At 33.7% G+C, this 26,020-nt stretch overlaps 3 protein-coding genes and 1 non-coding gene across 4 annotated transcripts; 3 read left to right on the plus strand and 1 right to left on the minus strand.

Moving 5' to 3' along the window:
• Window positions 1-416: 416 nt before the first annotated feature.
• LOC131848926 (uncharacterized) lies at window positions 417-4,226 on the minus strand. Its single transcript, XM_059198885.1, has 3 exons — window positions 4,108-4,226; window positions 1,651-1,856; window positions 417-1,304 (listed from the first exon to the last, which is right to left on the minus strand). Exons 1-3 carry the CDS (start codon window positions 4,160-4,162, stop codon window positions 1,167-1,169), a joined length of 399 nt encoding a protein of 132 aa, XP_059054868.1. The 5' UTR covers window positions 4,163-4,226; the 3' UTR covers window positions 417-1,166.
• A 2,777-nt stretch (window positions 4,227-7,003) lies between these two features.
• Window positions 7,004-13,142, plus strand: LOC131848931 (uncharacterized). Its single transcript, XM_059198891.1, has 5 exons — window positions 7,004-7,065; window positions 7,560-7,729; window positions 9,179-9,236; window positions 11,225-11,406; window positions 12,913-13,142. Exons 1-5 carry the CDS (start codon window positions 7,004-7,006, stop codon window positions 13,140-13,142), a joined length of 702 nt encoding a protein of 233 aa, XP_059054874.1.
• A 2,347-nt stretch (window positions 13,143-15,489) lies between these two features.
• LOC131848927 (uncharacterized) lies at window positions 15,490-17,755 on the plus strand. Its single transcript, XM_059198886.1, has 4 exons — window positions 15,490-15,676; window positions 16,002-16,022; window positions 16,085-16,234; window positions 17,537-17,755. The coding sequence occupies exons 1-4, from the start codon at window positions 15,628-15,630 to the stop codon at window positions 17,740-17,742; spliced, it is 426 nt and encodes a 141-aa protein (XP_059054869.1). The 5' UTR covers window positions 15,490-15,627; the 3' UTR covers window positions 17,743-17,755.
• A 1,439-nt stretch (window positions 17,756-19,194) lies between these two features.
• Window positions 19,195-19,278, plus strand: Trnal-uaa (transfer RNA leucine (anticodon UAA)). The gene has a single exon. It is a non-coding gene; the product is annotated as a tRNA-Leu (tRNA).
• Window positions 19,279-26,020: the final 6,742 nt, after the last annotated feature.

A 26,020-nucleotide genomic window follows, 5' to 3' on the forward strand; every position in this document is an offset into this window, starting at 1 on the left:
TCATTGTGTAGGCGTGTATACGTAGGAATATGTAGCGAGGTAACATATAATTGAAATTGAGAGAAGGTTATTAGAGCTAGTATAAAATGATTTAAATGTACTACTAAAGTTTTACAGCAAATGCCTACATGCATGAAGATTTTATTAGCATTTGTCATAACTCCTATATATTCGTAATAATGGTCTCCGAGAATGAGTATTAGAAACTGCATATCGCTTTGGATATCAGCAATTGTTGACTTAATAATAATAAGCATAAAATGTGACAAATAATGGGTATTGTATTGAATTTGTTTGAAGTTAATTGTATTATTTTAATCCAATAGGTATACGAACAAAAAAAAAAATATCGTCAAAATAAATGAAAGTCAAATTATTGGAAAACTTTTTAATAAATACATTCACAAATTGCAAACATAACAAGAAGCATAAAATCTTGGCATTACAGTGACACAAAATATACATATACATGTCATATAGACAACAAAAGTTATAATATCTTTTTTATCTTTGGCACGATAATAATTTTCTATATTAAAACAAAAAAATGATGTTATTTCACAAAAAATACTTGTTTCAGCTGACTATTTGGGTCATCTGAGCACAGTGATGACTGATATGTTAGCAGGTACAGATTTCAACAGCCTAATACTAATAACCGGGTGATTATATCTATTTACACACGACACTAACTACTTTACGTATTGTCACTAATGCGCTACACGTCACATAAAATTAACGAACACATTATATCATCCAAACAAGTTATACGTACAACTAACTATAATTCTATTCGCGAGAATCTTTATTTGGACTAAAATTTGCAATTGCTCAATGATTTACAACCCAAAGTACCATTGTTTCCTCCTTTTTCTTAAATTATTGAATGGAGACAGTATGCGAAAGCTCTACCGGGAGAAAACCGATAACTGATTATAATCATAAACATTGCTGTGGATGTCAAAGAACATTATTTATAGTCTATAATACACTTCAGGCATGCCACATCTGAGGACGAAGGTGTTATACTTGTATCAGAGGTAATCGGTTTTATGGGTGTTAAAAATGCTACTAGAATTTGATCAGGTGATTTTTGTAACACTATGGCAGCGCTACCAGGAGTTGGTGAGCGAACCATTTCAACATCTTATGATGAGGATTTACATTTAGAACCTGAGTAGTGCAAATGTGATGAGCATTAAGACAGTAGCGGCAACAGGGACCGACGCTGAGTTACACCCATCTTCCAGACATGAACATACTTCTTGTCTGCCTCCAAATCCTGATCTCTGGTAGCAACGACCCTGTGAAAAAGATTTAATACGTAACGAAATGTAATAAATAATTATCGATTGTATTCTAGTTAGATATTACTTAACTGTTTTACTAAATCTCTTATATGTAGCATCACAAAAGTAAGCTACTGCATATTATAATAACTTTGAGTTGAGAGAAAACATTCCCAATCACCACCGCAATGGACTGCCTGTATCCAACTGACTACGATGCAGTCCATTCTGGAATGTTCCTGTGCAGCCAAAAACCATACTTGATGAAGACAAATTGCGGGGAGCTCTATCATTAAAGAGGACAAATAAAAGCATTAGTTTTGTCTTTATATCATTAGTTAAAGCAATTTTTTAGACTTACCTTGTAGCTGCTTTCGTCCCATCCACATCCTCTGATCACTCTGCTGTCTGGTGGCATACCGTTCATCTCGAATTCCACCACCTGGGATATCTTCCTGCACATGGTGTCCTTGGGTCCACACGGTAACCGTAGCGAGTCGGGGAGTTTGTCCAAGAGGCATCTGGAGTCATTGTGGCTATTGCACTGATAGCAGGTGATTGCTAATCCTGAAGAAACAAAAATCGTTTAAGAGAAATTGAAGTTGTACATACAGGAATCTATATAGTAGTACATTTTATCCACACATGGAAAGCCGAAGGTACAATACCATATAGCCAAATACTATGACATATATAGGACCTCAATTAAATAAGTATACATTTCAAAAGGTTATTAAATGTGTGAATTAAAACAAACCTTAAGTGGACAAAAAACCAATCAAACTTAACATAGCCGTTTAGGACGGCCTTTTGTCTTTCGTAAAATGAAAATGAAAAGGTGATCTAAGATGTCATGTTTCAGTATTCCATAATATGACTGTGGTATCACAGCCATCAATTTTATTGGAAATTATTACTTTATTTACTTCACCAACTTAATGTTTAATATTTTGACTCTTATTTATTCGAGGTTTCGTACAATTTTACAGTGTTTGTACACTCATATTAAATTGTAAAGTTATAACATTTTTTTGGCAGAGCAAGTGATTTTCTTGTAAATCTATAAAATAAAACTATTATTTTGCTCAGCTATATAGCTTTCCAAATAAATGATTTTCCCATTTATTTGGAAAGCTGAAAGCTAGCTAAGCAAAATGAACTAAAATATGGCTATTAAAAGGTGGTTACATTTAACTTTATTTGAATAAAGAGTTTTTTATTGTATTCAGCAGCCGCGTAGGAATTTTCAACAGCAGCTTGATAGCTGGCAAATTTGTATGAAAATCACTGCTCAATTTTTTCTATTTCTATAATTATCCGCTTTTTGGTATTTTGTATTTAACAAAATAATAAACATCTCTTGTCTTCATATTATTTCTATTTTATTTTAATCAGGACAGATTACATATATTCTACTAAGCTGCGTCAAAAGTATAATAGATTATAAAAACAATATTTGAACCGCATAATATTATAGAACCAACATATATATAATCTTAACAAATACATATTTAAAAAGAGTGATTTGTTTAAATTTTGGTAATGGATTTTAAACATTCTTTGACCTACAGAGTAATCTGTGCTAAATGTGATAATGTAGCTGACATTATCACAGATTACTCTGTAAATTATACCTATTTGTTGACATAATAAAAATAGACACATCAACGTTAATAGTAACTCTTTGAAGCCATATATAAATAGCACTGTGTAAATATTTTCGAATACCGCGAAAGTAACTACAGATACGCGGGAGGATGTCTATAATAAAGGTTTTTTTTATGGGTGATAATGGAATGATGCACTCGCCTGCGCTAACGGTTTAAATATTTGTAGGCGTAGTAAATTGCCATTTTCGAGATCGAAAGTAACTACAGTTTCATCTTATCATCCTCCGCTGATGTCTTGTCAGGATGTCTATAATAAAATGATGCACTCGCCTTTTTTATGGATGATAAGATCATGGAATGATGCGGGATGTCTATAATAAAGGTTTTTTTATGGATGATAATGGAATGATGCACTCGCCTGCGCTAACGGTTTACGCTGGCGGAGCACCTGTGGAGGATGATAAGATAAGCATGAGGTCAAGTAAGTTGGCACATCATAACAAATTCACCAAGAATTTATCACGATGCTTTATAGGGGGATCCGCGTGGAGGTAAAACTGACATGGTACATTGCTACCAATAAGATTATCAGTTCACATTACAAACAATGCCTTTTCCGCCCCTATTATAAAGGTATTAGTTGTCGTTGTATAATAAAATCTTTGATTTCCCACACCTATTTTGCCGCCTATATGTTTCTGTGTGAAGGGTATGAAATTACTGAATACGGAGCCTCATGCCTAATATGACTAAGATATCATCACCATACTCAACAGAAACGGGAACAGAAAAGGTACCACGGGCGTCAAAAAGAATTTTGTGATGACTTTTATCATGCTATCCTATATAATGCTATTTATGTACATAGGCGATATTAAGCATCTATACCTGAGGTGTGCTATCTATTTTTTTTTTATTTATTTCGAAAACTTCTGGATAATATTATAAACGAAGTTTGTCAGTGGAAGTGTGTTTTTTACACTTTCACGTAAAAACTACTGAGTGAATTTTAATGAAACTTTACAATAATATAGTTTATACATCAGAATAACAGACTACAAATTTCGCGCAAGTGAAACGCCGTCATAGCTAGTATTACATAAAAAAACTGATCACGAATAAACCCTTCGATTATAATACCTATTCGACTCTCCAGAACCAGCATGTCAATGAAAACAAGCCCATCATTTTGTACAATAATCACAAACCTTCATGTAGTACACTGCATATTACCGCCAAAAACCAAATAAACGCAAGCGCCATTTTGAATATTTTGACAGGTAATCGCTGGATTTAACCGCCGAGCACCGCGCCCTGCCACACTCAACACAGCACTGAATGGGTGTGGGATTGAGGGATAGTCGTTAGGTACATATTCTTGTGATCTAATTCTAAGCCAGCACCGCCGTTTATTCAATTGTCGTAATTCTATGATAAATTGTCTGTGATACAGCACGTGAGTATCGGTTATGGGCAATTGGCGATTCGGTTATTTCAGTCTTACAATGCTACAAAGGTTTTCAGTTGTCGGAGTGTCAATTTATATTTCTGAATGAATCCGCTGAATGAAACAGTGATAAACCAAATTAATCCGAAAAAGGTAGCTATTTCTGATTCATTTATATTTAATGGTTGATAATGGAATGATGCACCCGTCTGCGCTAACGGTTTACTCTGACAAGACATCAGCGGAGGATGATAAGATGAAACTTGAGGTCAGGTTACTTAGGCCATCTCGCAAAATGGCAATTTACTGCGATAGTTTCCAGAAATGAGGTTATTAGTCCACATTCAAATTCACGTCCGAATTCACTACGAATGTATCATGAATACACTGGAAAACATTGGGTAACTGATCTGACCTCGTGTTCATCTTATCATCCTCCACTGATGCCCCGCCAGCGTAAACCGTTAGCGCAGACTTTCCATTATCATCCATTACAAATAAAGACTTATGAGGACCTACTGCACTATGCTAGCTGACATACCGAGATTTAATATTTAAGTTGCTATTATGTTGTTGATGAAAATTTACTGTAATGTTACAATTATGATATCCTACACAATTTGTATTGTTTTAAATTAAAAAAAAATATTTCAGCTGCCAAGCAGTTTGCTTTGTTCCGCTTGTAGAGTAAGATAAGACAGCAAAATTACAAGATTTAATAATGTCATTTAAATATCCTTGGACAATTCACGCAGCGCCGTCATATTCCAAGATAAGCAGAGCTTGTGTGGGTACTAGACAACTGCTATATATACTTAGATACACCCAGACTAATACAAACAATCATACTCACGAATACAAATGTTAGAAACATGTACATGTGCGAGGAAACGAACCCACGCCCATCAGACGTAAAATGGTGTGCTAAACCGCTAGACTACTGAGGCTGTCTACTGAAAATATACAGCATCTTAGTTCCCGGAATGGCAAAGCATGATCTGTATCACGGACGAAACATGATAACGTGACGTTCTTCTTTTTCGGACTACTCTAATACTGTTGGCCGCAGCTGGACTTTCAGCTTCACCGGACGATAGGGGGCGAGTGCAGGAGACACTCTAAACCTGGGGAAGGACTTATGGAGAGGCTGAAGGCCAACTCCCGCCTGACAGAAACGACTTTACTCTGAAGGTACCGTAGAAGAAGGTATTAAATTAGGTCTGCAATTACAACGGCCTACGTAATTTCGAACCCTATTTGGATTGAACGGCGATCGGAGAGTCCGTGTATGTTTAAGTGCTATCGACGGTTACCACTTACCATCAAATGGGTCGTCAGCTGATTTAATATATATAAAGTTATATAAATAAATATAAAATTATATTTAATATTTTTATAAATTACTAGCTGTGCCCTCGGTTTCACCCGCGTTAAATTTCAATAAAAAGTATAGCCTATGTGTTATTCTGATATCTTTTGATTGTCTTAGACCGTTTAAAGAGGAATAATTCTTTCATACAATTTTTTTGGGTTACTAGAACTGTTTTAGCAACGGAAGCCCTTAAATATGAATAATTTTCCCCGTTTCTCATTTTTTGACAACATTTTTCAATAATGCTCCGCTTCTATTGGTTTGAAGCGTATTTATCTTAAAGCCTTTCTCGACAAGTGAACTATCCAACACAAAAAGAATTTTCAATTCGAACTCAAACGTTCAAACAAACAAACTCTTTAGCTTTATAATATTATAAGTGTAGATTAAGATTAAGATATACAGTTTATAAATTATATACGTTTAATTTGTATAAATTATATAGAGTCTGTGTGTACAGTGAGTGAATGAGAGTTGTGTAAGTCGGTTGCCAGGTTGCGTGGTCGAGTTCCACCGCCCTCGCCTCAGCTGACGGTGATTTCCATTGAATATATCCTGCGTACACGCACACGACCTAATGCTGTTAGGACACATGTACACGCAGTCCAAAATATAGTTATAAATTAGTTGTAAAGTGAATAAATATTTTTATGGAGTTTTTTAAGAAACCCTTCTTAAAAATCCCCATTACATATTAAGATTTCTTAAAGGTTGGTAATAGATGATTCAGTTTATAGTCCAAGAACATTTTAATTTAAATCATCATGTGACCAGTTTTGGCGCAATATATAAGAATAAGTCAAGCAAATACGTGAATAATAATATTCATAAACAAATTTTAATTTAATTTGAAGGGAAAGAGAGGAAAATTTTAAAAATATGGCTGAAAAACCCTTTTCAAATAAAAGTTAACTGGAAATAAATGGACTGTTAGTGAAATAAAATAATTTAATCTAGTACCTAGTAGGATATATCAGAGACTGACCTTGTTGTATTGCTTGGATACCTATAATTCTTCTACAATAGATCGCATTTAGTCTTTTATCGCGTTTATTCAGCTATCCACTGTGTTTTGACCTCGTGTTCCAAAGAATATAACAATCTAGAGTTGGTTTTGTGATAGAATAAATTAAACACACATACTTACTTATTAAGTAAATTGTTATTGGTATTAATATTAATTTTTAATTTATATTTATTATTAATTTAAGTTTTATGTTTTCTATTTCAAATGAAGGCAATAAGATTTTTAGAAAAGGCATTTTTTTTAACGAATTATATTGGAATGTTGCACCCGTCTCCGTCCCCCACAAAAGAACAAGTAGATTCAATAGCTAAAAAGAACAGGTATATTCAATAGCTAATAATAATTTATATCCCTTCCGATCGAACCCCAGTCGTCTCCTCCGATAGATCCCCCGTCCAATTTCAACGGGGATATAAATTATGACGGCTTAAGCCGAGATTCGAACCCCTAGCTCTACCTTCAGACTAAAGTCGTATACGTCAGACACGAGTTAGCCTTCAGCCGCTCTATAAATGCCATCTGCACTACTGCTATCGTTCGCTAAAGGCCAGCTGCGGCCAACAGCTTTAGAAAAGTTCGAATAAAACTCTTTATATCATATTGCATTGTTTACAAACTAAATACTGTAAGGAAAATTGTAAATGTTTGGATAGACCAATTTAAAGGAATAATGATTCTACTGTGACATACCACGTAAAATAATAAAAAGAAATATAAACTTTAATAATTACAAAATGATAAATGTCCTTAACCTGATATCACCACTACCTTGCGGCTAAAATATAAATTAAAAAAATAATATAATCTGTGAAAGGCAAATTAATAAAACATTATCTGTATTGTCGCGGCCGTGTATGTCGTTCGTGTGTACAGTACGATTACAGCGACAATTGGTAGAATTGTCGGGCTGTAATCAACTCGGCACTTCCGGCCAATCTGCCGCACATACTGACAAACATGCACGTTTCCTGCACCGATCCCGCTGTGAGTAGATATCCTGCCGAAATCTACTCATCAAGGTTCATCACCTTTGATATACAAACATTGACATACTAGCGACCCGCCACGTATTCGCACGAGAGGTATTGTTCTATGCTAGCTATCTCTATAGTTCTGAAAATAAAATATACAGATTGATGATCTGATATATTATATCATATTTATTAACAAAAACCTATTTCTCGGGGAGAAGGGGATTAGTAATGTGGACTCGTGACCCCATTAGCAGCAATGTACCATGTCAGATTGACCTCCACGCGGTGCCCCCTGGAAACCATCGTGATAAATTCCTGGTGAATTTGTCATGTCTAACTCACCTGACCTCATGTTCATCTTATCATTCTCCACTGATGACCCGACAGCCTATACCGTTAGCGCAGGCGGGTGCACCATTCCATTATCATCCGTTAAAAAAGGCCTACTACTCACTACGCGATTACTTAAATGAGAAACGGGCATGGCAATAATTGTTCATGCAAGTGTTAATTTAATGTTAGACATATAAGTATACAATGAAAATAAACTGGCTCTTAAAAAGAAATTTAGTTACGTTTCTTGTCCGTTCTTCTCTATTGAATGTGTATATTAACAATGATCTTTACCCCCGCATTAAGTGGTCGGTACATTGTTAGCATTACTAACAGTCCCCCCCTACGGGGTAAGAATGTGTAAATTCACAAAATATATGTCTATACATATATCTAATAATTAATATACATATATATAAAATTCTTGAGTCACAATGTTAGCATTACCATACTAATCCGAAACAGCATGACAAAATTTTATATACATATTCAGTAGGTCTGAGAGTCATACTAATAATATTATTAGCTACTATCTATTTTTCATACCCCCAAGTGATAAGAGTTGTCCATCCCTAACAGTTTTTGTTATTTTTTGGACAAATTTTATTTTTTTATAACGTGGCATTAAAAATCCACTCAATCCTAAATTTTACCAACCCCTATTTTTTAATAGGGATTTTAATTTATATAGCAAAACGAAGTTTACGGGGTCAGCTAGTAATAGAATAAATATGTATATATAGGCGTGACGTCGACCCCTCCAGGGCAGCACATAGAAAAAAATATACTTTTACCGTGTCAAATCGCGGTCGAAGTATAAAACAATATACAACAATACAATGTGTTGTATTGTTGTATATTGTATAAGAAACACAACACACTAAATAAGATAATAATATAAAAAGAGCCACAAGGTCATGCACGCTCCCAACAATTAATCTAAAAAATAACGCACTCACTTCCTGTAAAGTTTATAATGACAAAGGCCAATAGTATAAAATGAGATAAAAGTAAGCCTTCTTGGGCTTACCCTTGCGGTAGATATGTTATTTGTAATGCAAACATTTCACCAATAACAACACAGGCGTTTACTTGTCAAATATTTGTCTCAAATAACCTCATCAAGATAGTGTAAGCACAGTCTTTGTATTTGCTATAGGTTTATGGATATATTCTACCTTTCTGTAAGTTATTATTATTTAATGTTATTATAAATAATATCCACTGTTACCAAGGAAAGGAAGAAAGATAATATTCATTATAAATGAGCAAACTTTGATAAAATAACAAAACAATTGTATTACTCTGAGTGTTTTTATGTACATTATGTATGTTTACCAAAAAACTTATTTATTAAATTCAATAATTTTATCAGTATAGTACCCATAACAGGAGCTCCACTTAGCTTAGGACTAGATGGCGCTGTGTGAGTTGTCAGGAGTAATCTTTATTTTTAACTATATTAGTAGTCATATTACTTTGAAAAGAGAAGTCAATAATGATTTACCTAGATTTAATATCGATATCGGTTCATTCAGGAATTTAGCACTACAAACTACTTATACCTCCTTGACATTTATTACGTATTATAACGGAGCAGGTATACATAAGTAAAAGAAATTAAACGATATTTATTTGCTTAAAGTTGTAAGCAGGTATATGTTACCTTTCATTATCAGCAATAAAGTAAAATCAATGCAAATGAAAGAAAAAAAAATTAAAATTGGACTGGCAACCAGACGCTCAGAAACAATGCATATCACATAAAAAAGAAAGAAAAAAAATATTTTTAAAATTCGAATGGCAAAATGGCAGACGGCTGACATGGTGGTAAATGATAACCGCCTATTTACACGAAGTTCACGTCGTCATGTATCCACGTACGTACGTCAAGGACTGAATTGTAATGGTTCCAGACTGTAATAACAGACGCTGTAATTTTATATCCTTCAACCAAAACATATTTACAAAGCAGGCTGAAACCATCGAAACCGAGGTCTACGAATACAACTTTATATGAATATACACTTTGTACAAAGTCGTTTGGTCAAAAACAAGGTAGAAATAAAAGTTTAATGTTAGGTAAAACTGAAAAAAAAATATATATATATTCGTAGTTATAAGATATGCCGTAATGATCAGTGAATAAATTTTGGTGTTTGTATTTTCCTTTTGTTGTTATAAATTATCTTGTATTGTATATTTGTTTTGTTCCTTAATTGTAACAACAACTGATTAAAAAATCTTTCATTCTACACCTACTTCTTTTATGGGAGAAAAGCTATGCCCAACAGTGGAATGTGATTATTCTATGTAGTGTAGTAAATAGCTTATATACTGTCAATTTAAATATTAATAATTTAAGATATCATATACTTACCTTTTTCTAGAGATTAAAACCGAATCTAACCAGATGCCACATGCTGTGTCGCAACGGGAACGGATGAACTTGTTAAATAACCAAGCAACATCGACAAACAGACAGTTTATAACTGACTTTAGATGAAGTGAAACGAATCCCTAAGCTTAGGTTGAAATTTAATTAAGTACTTGAGTTTTAGTTTAACTCATAAATTATTATATTAATTCAGCATGAACTCTACTATCTAACTCCTGTAATTAATTCGTTAGCAAAGTTTCAAATAAGAAATATTGCCAGACAATTTGTCGGGCGTTGAATTTATTTTTATCAATATTTCAATATAACTCGATGGCGGTTACAAATAAAATAATTTCATATATTTTAATATCAATACTCATTTCAAATAGTAAGTTTTAATATAAATTAATGTATTTTTTAATACTAAAATAAGTTACTACCTTAATTGTTCTTTTAGTGGGTAGAATCTATATAAAATCGTCTGATTGAGTACCTTTGTAATACCCATTTTCGCCGCCAAGCAGTTTCCTTTATAAGTTGTGATTATAACAGTGAAATTTCACGGTGAGAAGGCATTTTAGTCCTGAGGAATGACAACTAAACAATAGTCATCACATGGTAACGTGATCTCCATCCTTCATTACTATAGGCGATGTTTGTAATTTCTTGTGTGGATACTTTGCTTGCGGCTTGTTTGCCATTCCATATACTGACTTAACATTTTAAGTAACAAAATGTTAAATCTGTATATTCTATTTCAGTTTTAAGATAGTCTATCTCTTCCTTTTTTAGATGGATATATTGTGTTCTAGGTGAAGCAATCAAATGTTTCGATTGCAACAGCGCAAACAACTCCGCGTGTTTAGACATACATCTGCATAAGATGAAAGAGGTCATACCGATAGTGGACTGCGCGAAGTCACTCCCACACTTCATCAGCAAACAATTTTTCTGTAGAAAAATGACACAAACTCGTAAGTTTTTATACCATTTTTACAGCATGAATGCAAACGAAATTGCGGCTCACCTGATGGCAAGTGATTACCGTCGCCCATGAGTATGCATAACACCAGGGGAATAGTAAGTGCGGTGCTCGCCTTTTATGTAGGAACATGATCTTTTCTTGAGAGATTCAATATCGTATCGGTCTGGAAATACCATAGCTGAGTGATGTAATGTGGTTAATCCATGACAAGTTTCTGAAAAAATATATAATATGCTGAAAGTATTCCAGGTCAGTATAATTTAAATCTTAAGGCAGAGGCCAAACGTTCGCTATCTCTCGATTAATTTTAGTGTTTCCATCACTGAAAGTTCAGTGAAAAATATACATAATAAAAATTAGACATATGAAGTTTTTTTTTATGTTGGATAGATTTATCCAATTTTTTATTTTATAAATAAGATCATTTGTAATGTGTAGGTATTTTTTTTATTGGGGGGGTTTGGGCTATTGTCATTTGCTAAGACCTGTAACACTGCGACCTGTATATATCTATTGTGCCCGCCCTTATTCAAAGTTCGCTACCTAAACCCGTTACAGACAAGAATTGAAGGATATTCTTATTGGTGTGATGTGATGATTGGGATATTTTTGTTGATATTATTATTCTTATAGTGATTGGTATTTATCCTAATGATAGAAGGTATACTTTCCAAAGGATATATTTCATTTATGCATGAGAGGGCTACAACCACATAGGATGTGTTGGTAACTCGTTAATACCAGCACGAACTACTATACACCGGTGTACACAATACATGGGAGTGATTGTAGTCAGAGGATGTCATGATAGTACGTCGACAGTACAATAGCTCAATAATGCAGCATAATGCCAGAAAAAAGTAGTAACGCCAAAATTACCGGTGCGTGCACACTCTGATTCTGATTGGATCTGTTTTTTTTTAATAGAATTATTCATTCAAGTTTAATTTATTTTAAAATTATTGAATATTCTTTTATTATTTTGCCGCTACATTAAACAGAAAAGAATAGGCAACTAATATTGTACTCAATAAAATATCGAATATCGGACAGATCAAGTAGGGAATTATATTTGCCATAGTTATAATTTTATAATAATTAAATTTTCTCTTATTAGAGTTATCTTAATTATGATAATTTCTAAAGTGAAGTTTTGTTAGTCTTTAACAATTAAAAAAAATATATCCAATTGTCATGAAAGCCAATCTAATGATGCCAGATTAGGCAGGCTAATCTCCAGTGCAAGATAAAATGAGGATGAGATCACATGACTTTGCTGCAATGGTCTACGTCATGGGGATTTTCAGGAAGGGTATTTAAGGTTTCTTAAGCGTAGGCGTCACCTTTGGTGTTTCAAGCTTCCATAGGCTATGGTAACCGTTTCCCATGAGATGGTCCGTATGATTATTTGCCACTATCGTAGGATAAATAAATATATAACTTTCTCTTACTTATATAGTACAGGATAGGTAGTTCAATCAAGTTTCTTTTTCAGTTCTTCATCCAGATAAAACTCCCGAAGTCAGGGTGTACCGCAGCTGTGGATGGGTAAAGCATAAAAGAGAATGTTACACCAACGACAATAAAGACCATCTAGAAACAGTTTGTCAATGTTTCGGAGACATGTGCAATGCGGCAGCAACGTTACAAGTAAATAAAATGACAACTCTAATTGTGTCTGCCGCCATTTTGTATTTATTGCATAGTTGGCGGGAAAAAGTTTAAACATGTTAGTTTAAATAGATATTATGTAATATTTATTTGTTAAGGAACGAATAGCCAAAATATAAAATATTATAAATGCGAAAGTAACTCTTCTGTCTGTCTGTCTGTCTGTCTGTCTGTCTCGCTTTCACGCCAAAACTACTAACCGATTTAAATGAAATTTGGTACGCAGATAGCCTATACGCCGAGGAAGGACATAGGCTACTTTTTAATGCGAAAAAAGGGTTGTAAGGGGTTGAAAATGGAAATACAAGGTTATCTTTATGCGGTTTAATACACACATAGTATAATACTGGCTTAACTAAAAAATTAGAAATTTTGGAAAGTCTACTTTATAACTGTGGTATTAAGTCTAACTTTAAAAAAAATAAATTTCTGAATTACACCAATATTGTACTAGATATGCGACATAAATAAACATAAATGTCATTTGTATAAGCAGCGCGCATGCGAAGTTGCGCGAGCAACTGATTATTGTCAATCCGTTGTCTCCTTATAAATTTAAATGTATAATCGTTTGCTCCGCAATATTATTTTATAAATACATAAATATAATCCTGGTACGGGCTATAACTGATGACCCTGCTCTTGGACAAGATCGTAATCACATATTATTAATATTTTTGAAGATTAAAACAATATATAATATTAAGAATGAAGTTGTCTATACATATGAACAACATTTCCTTGGAAGAAACAACATCTACGTTCCATCCAGCTATTCAGGGTCGGAATGTTTCTCCCTTCTGCCAGTAGAGTCAAAGTATAGTTTGCGCAAGTAGAGGGATGTTTGCAATTCAGAATATCACATCTATTATTTTGATTTAACAAATTTTTATTATGTTATTGGCCAACTGGACCACCAATTTACAAAAGAAGTTAAAGAAATTTTTACACTATACATTAAATATAAATAAATATGACATTTAAATTTGTAAAAATGTCACCATTCAAGGGGTAAAGTAAAATAGCAGATAATAGTTTTTATGGAAATTCGTCATATTTGAAGCTAGAGCCATGAAACTTTTTTCATTCGCTTTTTTGTCAGTTGGTCAGTTTAATAAATACCTTACTAATATTACGACTCTCACTTAAATGCCAAAATTACTGTACTGATTTAAATTAAGTTTAAAATCTAGATCCTGAGAAAGGACATAGGTTACTTTTTAATCCGAAAAAGGGTTATAAGAGATTGAAAGAGGAGGTTATATAGAAGTATCGTCATTTTTAAAGGTTGAAGCTTGAATCTTATTTTTTGCGTATTGATTAAATATAATTAACGAAAATGGGTTGTAAGGGTCAAAAGGTGAAATATGGTATGCAAGTATTGACATTTTTAAAGCTAGAAGCTTGAAACTTATTTTTTAGGCTGTTGAGAAAATATTAGTACCTTCACAGGACTCAGCCATAAGTGAAAATTTCATTTTTGGAGCTAGAACGATGAAACTTTTTTATTGGGTTATATTATTAATACATATATTTTATTATTTGGTTAAGGTCACTATTTTACGCGGACGAAGTCGCGGGTACAGCTAGTATAAAATATTTTGTTCTAAACGGAATGGACTAACCATTTGTTTTATTTTCTTATTCCTATATTATATTAAAGTTTTGTATATAATCAGTTTTGATAAATTAGAGGTCAATCGTCGAATCCAACTCGGATGGGCAGCGTTTGGGAAGCTCCGATATATCTTTTCGTCCAAATCTCTGCAGTGTCTCAAGACGAGGGTTTACGACCAATGTGTGTTGCCAGTGATGACTTACGGCACAGAATGGTCGCTAACTATGGGCCTCATGAACAAACTCTGAGTCACTCAGAGGGCAATGGAGAGGGCTACGCTCGGAGTTTCTCTGCGTGATCGAATCAGAAATGTGCAGATCCGCAGAAGAACCAGGGTGACCGATCGTCGTGGAGATCTTTGGGGGAGGCCTATGTCCAGCAATGGACGTCTTCCGGGCTAAGATGATGATGATGATGATTAATAGAATGGGTGTAATATTTAAAAAATGGCGACACTCAGAGAAATAATAAAATAATAACTGTTCTCAAGGAGTACCAGAACACCACCTATTAGAATAACATGATCATTTATACTAAAGTCTCAAATATTGAAATTGAAATTTCACTTAATTGCCCTAATTATTGTGATTTTCGGAAAAGTTGTTCAATTTCATTCAATTATATCTACGGTTTCAGTTTATTAAAGCAATTTCATTTAATTCTCTCTTAAAAATGTCTTTATTACAAAGTTTAATTTTAGTATTAAACTAATTTATTCCAGAATAATACCACAAAATGTAGAACAGACAATGATGTATAGAATTAACTTAACCATCGCAGTGTCTCTACGTCAGTCGTGGTTACAACTCGTAAAGTGATTAAATAAATATCTATTCATTTATACTCGTAATTTACACAGTCCAACACAGAATTGTATAAATAACCTTTAACGATAATAAAACGTAATTAATAACAAAGATAATGAAATTAATAGGATCCGCAATTATATTTACGATCTGTTTGCGAATTGGTAAGTATAGTTTTAAATTTACTTTTAAAATTTTTAACGGCGCCGGCAGACAGCGATTTTGCACACTACCTCCGATGGTTTCATTCCTCGTACGGTACATACATTTGTGTTCACAAGTTTGTATCGGTCTGGTGTATCCCCCCCCCCCCCCTCTCTCCTTTCGAGCTCGGACGTCGACTACGATGGACTTCAGCATACAGATGTTTGCACGTTGCGAGGAATCGAACCCGCGACCATCGAAAGTAAGACGGTGTGCTAATCCGCTACACCATCAAGGCTGTCAAATTTATGGCGTGCTTGATATATTTTAAACTGCATGTTTCAGCGGCCAGCATCCGTTGCTATGTCATTTTTACAAAACACTTCCACCAACAATTCTAGATAGTGTCAGCTATAATACTGTTCGTTAATGCACCAGCTCTAACAATTCCATGTGCTTGGACCCTACGATATACGATAAGGAGACAGTCAAAAACTTCCTGAGGTCCACGGACTGCGAGCAAGGTGTCTTCTCAGCACGGCATAAGGATTTCTTTTGCAGGAAAATTGTACAGACCAGTGAGTACGATGTTTTGTGTAAAGTCGACGAAAGCGCACTTGAAATTGGGTGTTTATGGCCGGTGGTAATCGCTTACAATCTGGTGAGCCGCAAGCTCATTTGTCGCCTATGCCGTACATATTTATACAGTAATACCCAAAAGTTATTGTATCCAAATATTTATTCAAAACATTTCACACTCAACACTGATATTTTATTTGATGATTCATCTCTTTCTCTAAATACTCTCTTTAAAAATGAATCCCCATTTCCCTTGATCACGCCATAACTTAACCGATTTTATTAATCTTTTTAACAAAACAATAAAATTATTGACTTAAAATATTTTGTAAATGTTCTAAAAACAATAAATAGATAAAAATGGAGTACCCATAACACAAGCTTAGCTTAGATATGGCGTTATGTGCATTCTCTAGGGTTACTATCTAAGTTACGGCGGACAATACCGCGTGGCACAGCTAGTAGATAATAAGCTGTTCACTTTATTAAGAATATGCATTCATTGGACATCGTTTGTAAATATAATGTATGTTAGACGAGATAAGAAGTTCAAAGAGTCAATGTCGGTAGAAATAGCTTCTCCAGTTTGTAAACAATAGGCTATGCACTTTATAATAGTTATATATTTATAGTAACAGTCTCAATTGCAACTTAATTTTGATTAGTAAACATTTTTTTAAAAGAAGTAAAGATATAGCACACGTTAAAAACACTCGTTTTGAGACGAATAAATTGTTTATTCATTAAAAACATTGTAAATAACAATTTCTTTCTATTTCTAAATTAATTCTAAACTATTTTTATATTTTATTATTATTTATATAAAATTATATTTTATTTTAATATGTAAACTTAAAAAGTTAGGATTTTGCAATGGTACAGACCTTATTACTTGCAGGTATCTGCATTATATTTTCAAAAAATGAGATATTCCTACAATAAATGCGCTGGTGCGATTACGGGACGGATGTCTAGTAATCAGAATTAATAACAATATTAAAATAGGAAAATAAAAAAAGTGTAAAATAAGTTGTAAAAAGTGAGAATTAAAAAAAATTTATTTACATATAATATATAGTCTGCGTTAGACACCATTAGCAGCCAGTATGTAAGCGACTCCACTTTTTTAAAAAAAAACTAATTATAAATTCAAACTCATTACAGACTTTTATGATATGTCAAATCTACCGCCAGTTCGGAATGCTTTCGAGATGAGATGAACCGACAAGAAATTCAGCTCGTATTCGTTTCAAATAAATCTATTAAATGTTTACAATAAATAAATTCGTTCATTATTACAGTTCTACATAAAAACCACGACTCTGAGGTACGCGTAACCAGGGGCTGCGGTTGGGTGCGTCATCACCGCGACTGTTATAAAGCGGACAACGAGGACCACCTCGAGACCGTCTGCCAGTGCTTCAACGATGACTGCAACCGCGGCGGCACCCTCGACAGCCTATCACCCATGCTTATACCGTTCAGCATCCTAGTTTTGAGATTTTAATTAATAAATATTTATGCATTATGTTGTTGTTTCCTTTGTTAGTAATGTGGAGGCAAGATCACATTGCTAGCGATGTACCATGTCAAGTTGACCTCCATGCGGTTTTCCCTGGAATCCCTTACGATAAATACGTGGTGAATTTGTCACAATGGGCTAACTAACCTGACCTCATGTTCATCTTATCCTTCACTTTTGCCCCGCCAGCGTAAACTGTTAGCGCAGGCGGATGCAGTATTCCATTATTATCCGCTAAAAAAATATATTCGCGTGTTATAATTTCTCGGTCATTTTTACAAAACACTTCCACCAACAATTCTAGATAGTGTCAGCTATAATCGACCACTGTTCGTTACAATGAAATATTGTTTGCCATACGGACGCTGATTCAGCATTTTATATTTTCACCATGAGACCAAGGATTAAGCTAAAAAGAAGTGGCACACTTCGGTACCAACACCGACCGGAGAGAGTATCACGGTTATTTGTCCTTTGCCCAATTTGGATTTGTCTTAGAAAATAAAATCGTTTAATTTACGTGCATATTTATTGTTCTTAATAAATGAAACTATATAAAATTCTAAATTAAACTTGTACAAGAAACATGCTTTGTTACATTATTCCGTTTACGCCGACACCAATCATTGATCACATTCTTGTAATAATATAAGACTTACACATTTTAAAATATCTAAGCTAACAGACGAAAATCGGATTTTTTTTGTAAATAGCAATTAAATTCAAATATCTCGAAAACGGTTAGATTTAGGATAGGGTGTCTCTGTAGTGTGAAATGATGTAAAATATACGCCCTTAACGAGAATAGGGCGACTTAACCAGTAATCCGTATAATATTTTAAATTACAAGAGTGCAATAAAAATGGTTGGTCTCTGTTCAAGATAAATTAAGCGAGATTCATACTTGTATGTAGTATTGAAATTTAACAATTATATATTCTGTATTTTATTGTAATCGTACATGAATTATTCGTAAATTTGGTTTCGTACTTTCGTTTCCAACGCCATCTGTTGACACCGTTAGGAACTAATGATCACATGAAACTACAACAACTTATGACAGATGGCAGCACTGTGCTTGTATCTGCGCTATAGTATTGCAACTTTGTTGTTTTCTGCAATTCAACATAAGTAATAAATATAGTTATGATTATCTTGACGAATTATAATTAACAGTCGATATTATAAAGACAATTGAAATTGAACCATGAAAATACATAAAATAAATGTCTTCTGTCTACTTCTACTATATTTGAGAAAACTAGTAAATCTTTGTTTTATATGTTATTATTCAACTATTATGTAGTTAGTATATATAATACTATTATTATGTTCATTAAAATTGACTGTACAGTCTCATAGTATTAATTAATTGTCATATTTAGCAGTTCAACAATCAATGTAGATTACACTGTTAATTTCAACGACAACTGTCAAGTCAGGTTGGCCGAGTGGTCTAAGGCGCCAGATTTAAGCTCTGGTTCCCGAGAGGGAGCGTGGGTTCGAACCCCACACCTGACAGACAGTCGATAATTTTTTTGTTGCGTAATTTATTTTGTTATTAAGATATAAGAACTATATAATGATTAAAAGATAATCTAAATATGACTATCCCATTTCGTCAAAATAATTAAACACGGATTTTTTTTAAGATATGACGAAGAATCCGAGATGTAAATTTGATTTAAATACCTATTATCAATTATTCAAATAATTGATAATATTCAAATAATTCCAAATACTAAACACAATACGTACCTTGAGTTTTTTAACCCTCAAGGTCTGCGTGTAATGCTGTATTTCTCGTTGAATTATGTGTGAAATACATACTAATAGCAAAAACATCAGATTCAACAGTCATCACCAACAAATTACCGTGGATTACCCAACAATTAATAGGTATATAGGTTCTTTGCCATTTCATTTTAAAATTTCCTTCTGGCGCAGTCAGCTCTGTATAAATTTAATTAATAATTAAATTTAAAACAAAGCGAAACAAAATATATTTTGACTTATTGACAACCAAATTGATACTTATTACCGGCAAGCAAGGTTTATATTCGTTTGGATGACAGCGTACCCGGTATTCACTCCCCCAGTCTAGACTTCTGGGGTAGGTAATATCCTGGGACCCTAACTTTGTTAATGTAGGTGCTTAATATGCAAACTAAAGTCTTGCGGTTTCATTAGTAGAGCCAGACTACTTTTATCTTCTTATATATGAAATTCTCGTGTCACAATGTTAGTCCCATACTCCTCCGAAATGGCTTGACCGAGTGTTATGATATTTTATATGCATAGGTCTGAGAACCAGTTAATATATATTTTTAATGTCCCTAAGTGATAAGGGTTGTCCACACGTAACATTTATTTTTACCTTTTGGACATTTTTTTTATAGTGAGGTATAAAAAATGCATACAATCCAAACCCTACAATCTTTATTTCAGACTAGCTGTACCCGCTACTTCGTCCGCGTGGAATTGAACTTTATTTTTCTTAAATAAAGTATTTTTTCTAAAATAAAAGTAGCCTAAGTTACTCTTTGTTACATATGCTACTAAGTGCCACTCACTCTTTGCGAGTGAATGGCACAAAGACTGAATAGCAACGGAAAAGCGCTGTTTTTAGACCTATTCTAATGTTATTTCCCGCAGCTGTCGTTTACAGCTTCACCGTACGATAGGGGGCGAGTGTAGATGGCACTCCAAATCTGCGGAAGGACTTATGGAGTGGTTGAAGCCCAACTCCCGCCAGTCGGATACGACTTTACTCTGAAAGCGGTTTGGTTTGCCAATAGATACAAGCTAAAATCGATATTCTTGGGTTTTTGTATGAATCAAACGGTGTATTGGTCCAATGACCTAAAATCACATGCATATAGCTAGTCGATGACATATGATAGAATAACATTGTGTTTATTTCTAAAATATAAATGTTGTAACTGGCTAATGAAGAAATGTTTTATATTCTAAATTTGTATTTAAAATTTATAGTTCCTTATGTAGATTCTTGTTTTGTTACTTCAAATTTCTTCTTTCTATTCTGTTATGTCAGTAGTCTATATTAATTTATATTTTTCTCCCTTTACCTAGTCTTTTTTATTATTACATGAATAAACTACAACAATAAAACCGTTATTTGTGTTCCTTTATGATTTCCGGAAATGTTTAGTTTCCTTTATCAACTGTAATTATTTCCGATGTATCGCATCATATATATTAATTTTCCACCGACGTTGTCAATATTAATTATCTATAATAATATACAGTTTACAAGGTTGTCTGTTTAAACGCTCTAACCTCTAGGACTGGGAGGAAAGTGATTGCTAGTAACGTGAACTAATTACTCCATAGCAATACACCGAGTCAGGTTGACCTATACGCGGTTCCTCTTAAAAACATCGTGAATTCCAGGTGAATTTGTCACAATGAGCCAACTAACCTGACCTCATTCTCATCTTATCGTCCTCCACTGGTGCCCCACACAGTTAACGCAGGTGGGTGCATCATTCCATAATCAACAATAATTGGGGTGAAAGGGGATTGTTTGTAATGGGAATTGATTATCTTATTGCTAACAATGTACCTTGTCAGATTGACTTCCACGCGGTTCCTCCTGGAAACCATCGTGATAAATTATTGATGATAAATCATTGTCACGATGGGCTAACTGACCTGGCCTCATGCTCATTTTATCATCCTCCACTAGTGTCTCGTCAGCGTAAACCATTAGCGCAGGCGGGTGCACCATTTCATTATCATCCATAAAAAAATCATCAATATTTTTTTTACTGATTACTGGAACTATGAAGATTTAAAATGACCTTTTTTCATTTGATGATGAAAATTATGTCTAAAAATAATGATAAATTACCCTATGGTCCTCGTAGTTTTTTACTAAACCTCTCAGCGTGTAGTAAAAAGAAAAAAAAAGTGGAAGTTGGCACTTAGTTAATAATAGCAATAGTGGGTAATGCAATATTTACCTCTAAAGATGAAGTTGTATGCGATATTCTTTAAAAAACGGGACGTAAACCCGCGGCTCGCACTTAGTATGGCCATGGCCACTAACTCAAAACACACTCACACACGAGCCGGCGTCCTTTAGGTGTGAATGTGTTATACAACTATTGTATAATGTAATTTAAACTCTATTCCTTTCTGTTACGGTTGATAATAAAGAATACCTCGTAATCGGACACCCCGAGATAAGTCCGCAGAATCACAGACACCGTAGTAATTTTCCTTGCTTTGTTTACACGGCAACGCATTATAGTTATTGCGCAGTTGATATTTTCAGTTTGGTATTGAATGTTTTTCTCACAAATACACAAATAAGCCAATGTTGATCTTGATTGATGATCATATTGATCATTCATACTTAGTTACCTTGAGATAACATCGGAAATGGTCTACATTGTAGTCTCATTTCTTGATTATGATGAAATGCATATATATTATGACATTTTTCTATATCTCTATCTATATCTATACATCTATACATATAAATAAAGATATAGTGTCTGTTTGTAATATTGAAATAACCGTTTTTTATTACATGCATATGAATATTTATATTCATATGCAACATATACGAAAATAACATTTTTTACAATTTTTGTCTGTATGTCTGTCTGTTTGTTCCGGCTAATCTCTGAAATGGCTAGACCAATTTTGACAGGACTTTTATTGGCAGGTAGCTCATGTAATAACTTATTAACTTGGCTACTTTTAGAAATATTCTCTAATTAACTTTTTTGTTAAATTCCACCTAGACGAAGTCGCAGGTACAGCTAGTTAGAAATATAGCTGAATCGACATATTTTTAGACCAATATTTATTTATACAAGATAAAAAATATTGTTATTCTATGTATGACCAAGTTAAGAAGAATAAGTGAAATTTCATAAAACAAAAAAACAGTATAACCAACTATTAATCAACCTGAAACTGTTTACCCTACATCGTATACAGTCTTTACCAACAGATTAAAAATTTGCACAGACAATGTTTTATAAATTAATTAATTAATTCTATTACATATTATATGTAATATACATATATTTACATACTACGTATTCAAGATTGGTTATTAAACGACTTCACTAGATAAAAAAATGTACTAAATAGGTACAAATGTTTTCATATTATGCAATATTATGGAGTTATTAACACCTGCGATTTCCAGTTATGTAAATATTGCTCATATGAGGAGGAAATACTCATGACTCATCCTCCATCTATGTACCTACTTAACACCAGTGTCAGATCAGACTAGTAGAAAGAATAATAAATGTTAGGAACCCCGCGTAATAAGGTTCTCTCACTGTTGTAGGATTACAACAACATCATCATTACATAGTATAAAATAAAGTCGCTGTCACTGTCTGTCCCTATGTATGCTAAAATCTTTAGAACTACGCAACGGATTTGAAGTGATTTTTTAAATAGATAGAGTGATTCTAGAGGAAGGTTTATATATATAATACATCTACACCCGTGCGAAGCCGGGGCTAGTAGCTAGTATTACATTAAAAAAAGACTTTTTTATTTAATTACTTTTTATTTGTTAGAAGCCCTACAGAATCACTCTACTCCTAAGCATATTAAAACAAAAAAAGTTTAGCATTTTTTTAATCATAATGCTTTTTTTTCTCGTGTGTAACAAAGTCTAAACAGAGATATAATATATTTTTTTTAATAACCCAAGACAGTTTACATAACATCAAGCTAAGCAAAACTTGTGTTATAGGTAGTAAACAACTGATATAAAAACTTTTTTGTCAATACATATATACATAACTGCACCAATGTTCTACTGTGTGAGGCAATCGAACCCGCAACCATCAGAATCAAGACGGTATGATAAACTTTTAAGCCACCGAGAGTGACAGAGACCATCAGCAGTTTCTTATTTTTAAGTGTTATTTTTAAAACCAATTTTATGGTCGAAACCAAACAATGGGCCTCTTGTAAAAATTAGCTACAAACTTCTCGCTGCCTGAATCCGGCACTGTTTGGAACCTCTTTGATCTACATACCATTACATCATGATGACGACATGTTGACGACGAATACTAACGGCAAAATGACGTTTCGCACGGAACGTATTTTTTGTACCCACTAGTCATAACGCATATTGTTGTTCGGGTTGTCAGACCAGAATATTATGAACTTGACTAATATGGGGAATTCATGTAAACGTTAATTATTTAATTACCTGCATGTGCTTAGGAACTATGTAGTTAGTAACAAATCTAATAAGCAATACGTATCTAACGTGGCAGGGGCGAGCCTACCGCCGTTTCTCGGCTTATTTTTGTTTGACATAGGTGTGTCCATCACCATGTAGAATATAAGACTGAGACACAAAATTATTTCTTTGGTGCCGACCAGATTCGTACTCACCATTTATTCTGCATAATCATGGTTTCGTAGCAAATCCCTAGATCATGATGCTCCAATCCAGGGATCTTTAAACAAACCTTAGGTGTTATAATGATTTTACCAGTATGTTCCAAGAGCCAACATAGAATAGAATAGAAAATCATTTATTCAAATAAACTTACATTGAAGCACTTTTGAATAGTCATAACATTTTTTTTTTTTTAATCTACCGCTCATTCGGAATGCTGTCTCATCACAAGAAGAACAAGCAAGAAACTTGTGTGTTGCTCTTTTAAATAATTTATTCTTACTTACAATTTAAGTTTAAGTGTGTGAATACAAACCACCGATTAGCACTAATTCAATTAAATACTCAAAAAGAAAAAAAAATATTGAATACATAACCAACTGGTTAAACAATTAATAAGAGGAAATCAGTCATAGTGATTAGAGCAGACCAGTCCCTACAAGCAGCACCCGTTCACGAGTATGACGGATGAGCCAGCCATCACTGCGCTCGACCATATTTTGGTCCATGGACCAATTGGACATTTTGACATGACTAGTTTGACATAGTTTGAATATCTGCCCTTAATTATATTCCTGGAGAGCCCTTAATTATAATCACAAAGTGCGCAACCTAAGCTGAGTCTAGTTTTATGGCTGGATTGATGTCACTGGTGAGCTGGTTTTGGTCCATGGACCAATTATGACGAATATCGTATAATTTTTATACTTTCCAGATGAAATTCTCGAAATATTGGTAAAACCGTATTAAAATGCGGTGCTGGGTTTGGTTAGACTACTATCCAAACAAAAAAAAGAGCTGCTACGCCTTACACTATTTAGATTTTTATCTTATTAGCTATTATATATATCACTATTAACAGATATATAGAAGTCCATTTACTAACTCTAATCTAGGAATAGGAAGGAAGGGTAAGTATTAGTTAGCCTACATTTCCAAATTTTATATTCCTCATTGTTATTACAGATTTTATTGGGAAACAAAATAAGAGTTGATTTGTATTATCAATTATATTTTCGGATGCCCCATTTGTTTTTTTGTTATCGATGACCTACTCTGTGGCAGCACTACTCTGCAAAATTATTGATCGGTGCCTATTTTTAGGTTTACGAGGTGACTAGCCCACTATTTGCCTAGTCATTTGTTAAAAAGAGCTACGACTATAGGTACGCTTTACCTACGAAATAGTTCACTAAAAGAAATTGGTATGTACCACGGCATCTGATCGTGTATCATATTTATTACTAGCAATTTTTTTATTTGCATTGTATAGTACAAGATAAGATTAATATAACATACGATGGGACTGGCAGTAGCATATTATGATAAAGGTCCCTAAATAAATCTCAGATTAAAAAAACACACTTCTTGGATGGTCCCTAAATTGAAGTCATGCTTGAGTTTGCACAAAATCCTTAGCATGGGTACCATTGTTTCACCTATTTCAGCCACCAAGCTAGATGTTGAGATAAGGCAGTGAAATTACAGAGTAAGAAGGCATCTTAGACCACTGGAGTGGTTGCGGACGTCACATGATAATGTGTCAGTGGTGTATATGTAAATATATATGCGACGGTTACCACTTACCATCAAGGTAGGCAGTCAGTCAGCTTGATTGATATTTCATTTGTATAAATTCGGATATACTGTCTTTACATTTGATGTATGTTTGATCAAAATATACTTCACATCGACTTTAAATATGATTGACTTTAAATGGCGGAAAGAAACTCTTAAAACAAATTTGAATTTGCTCTTTCAACTGCCTTAAAAAGGAGGAGATCCTCAGAATTTTTTACTGCGTAAAGTAATTAGATCAATTAATAAAGTAAATAAATCAGATCAAGA

Source organism: Achroia grisella, unplaced genomic scaffold, assembly GCF_030625045.1.
Source record: "Achroia grisella isolate CSIRO2021 unplaced genomic scaffold, CSIRO_AGI_Agris_v1 utg6026, whole genome shotgun sequence".
Taxonomy (NCBI): domain Eukaryota; kingdom Metazoa; phylum Arthropoda; class Insecta; order Lepidoptera; family Pyralidae; genus Achroia; species Achroia grisella.

Excerpts from the sequence above, each read along its gene's own strand:
- LOC131848926 (XM_059198885.1), bottom strand. The coding sequence starts at position 4,162 with ATGGCGCTTGCGTTTATTTGGTTTTTGGCGGTAATATGCAGTGTACTA. Across the intron at positions 1,857-4,107 it reads ATGCAGTGTACTACATGAAG|GATTAGCAATCACCTGCTAT; the intron begins GTTTGTGATTAT and ends TTGTTTCTTCAG. Across the intron at positions 1,305-1,650 it reads GGGACGAAAGCAGCTACAAG|GGTCGTTGCTACCAGAGATC; the intron begins GTAAGTCTAAAA and ends TCTTTTTCACAG.
- LOC131848931 (XM_059198891.1), top strand. The coding sequence starts at position 7,004 with ATGTTGCACCCGTCTCCGTCCCCCACAAAAGAACAAGTAGATTCAATA. Across the intron at positions 7,066-7,559 it reads TCAATAGCTAAAAAGAACAG|GCAAATTAATAAAACATTAT; the intron begins GTATATTCAATA and ends AATCTGTGAAAG. Across the intron at positions 7,730-9,178 it reads TTTCCTGCACCGATCCCGCT|ATAGTGTAAGCACAGTCTTT; the intron begins GTGAGTAGATAT and ends AACCTCATCAAG.
- LOC131848927 (XM_059198886.1), top strand. The coding sequence starts at position 15,628 with ATGAAATTAATAGGATCCGCAATTATATTTACGATCTGTTTGCGAATT. Across the intron at positions 15,677-16,001 it reads TACGATCTGTTTGCGAATTG|CGGCCAGCATCCGTTGCTAT; the intron begins GTAAGTATAGTT and ends TGCATGTTTCAG. Across the intron at positions 16,235-17,536 it reads CAGGAAAATTGTACAGACCA|TTCTACATAAAAACCACGAC; the intron begins GTGAGTACGATG and ends TCATTATTACAG.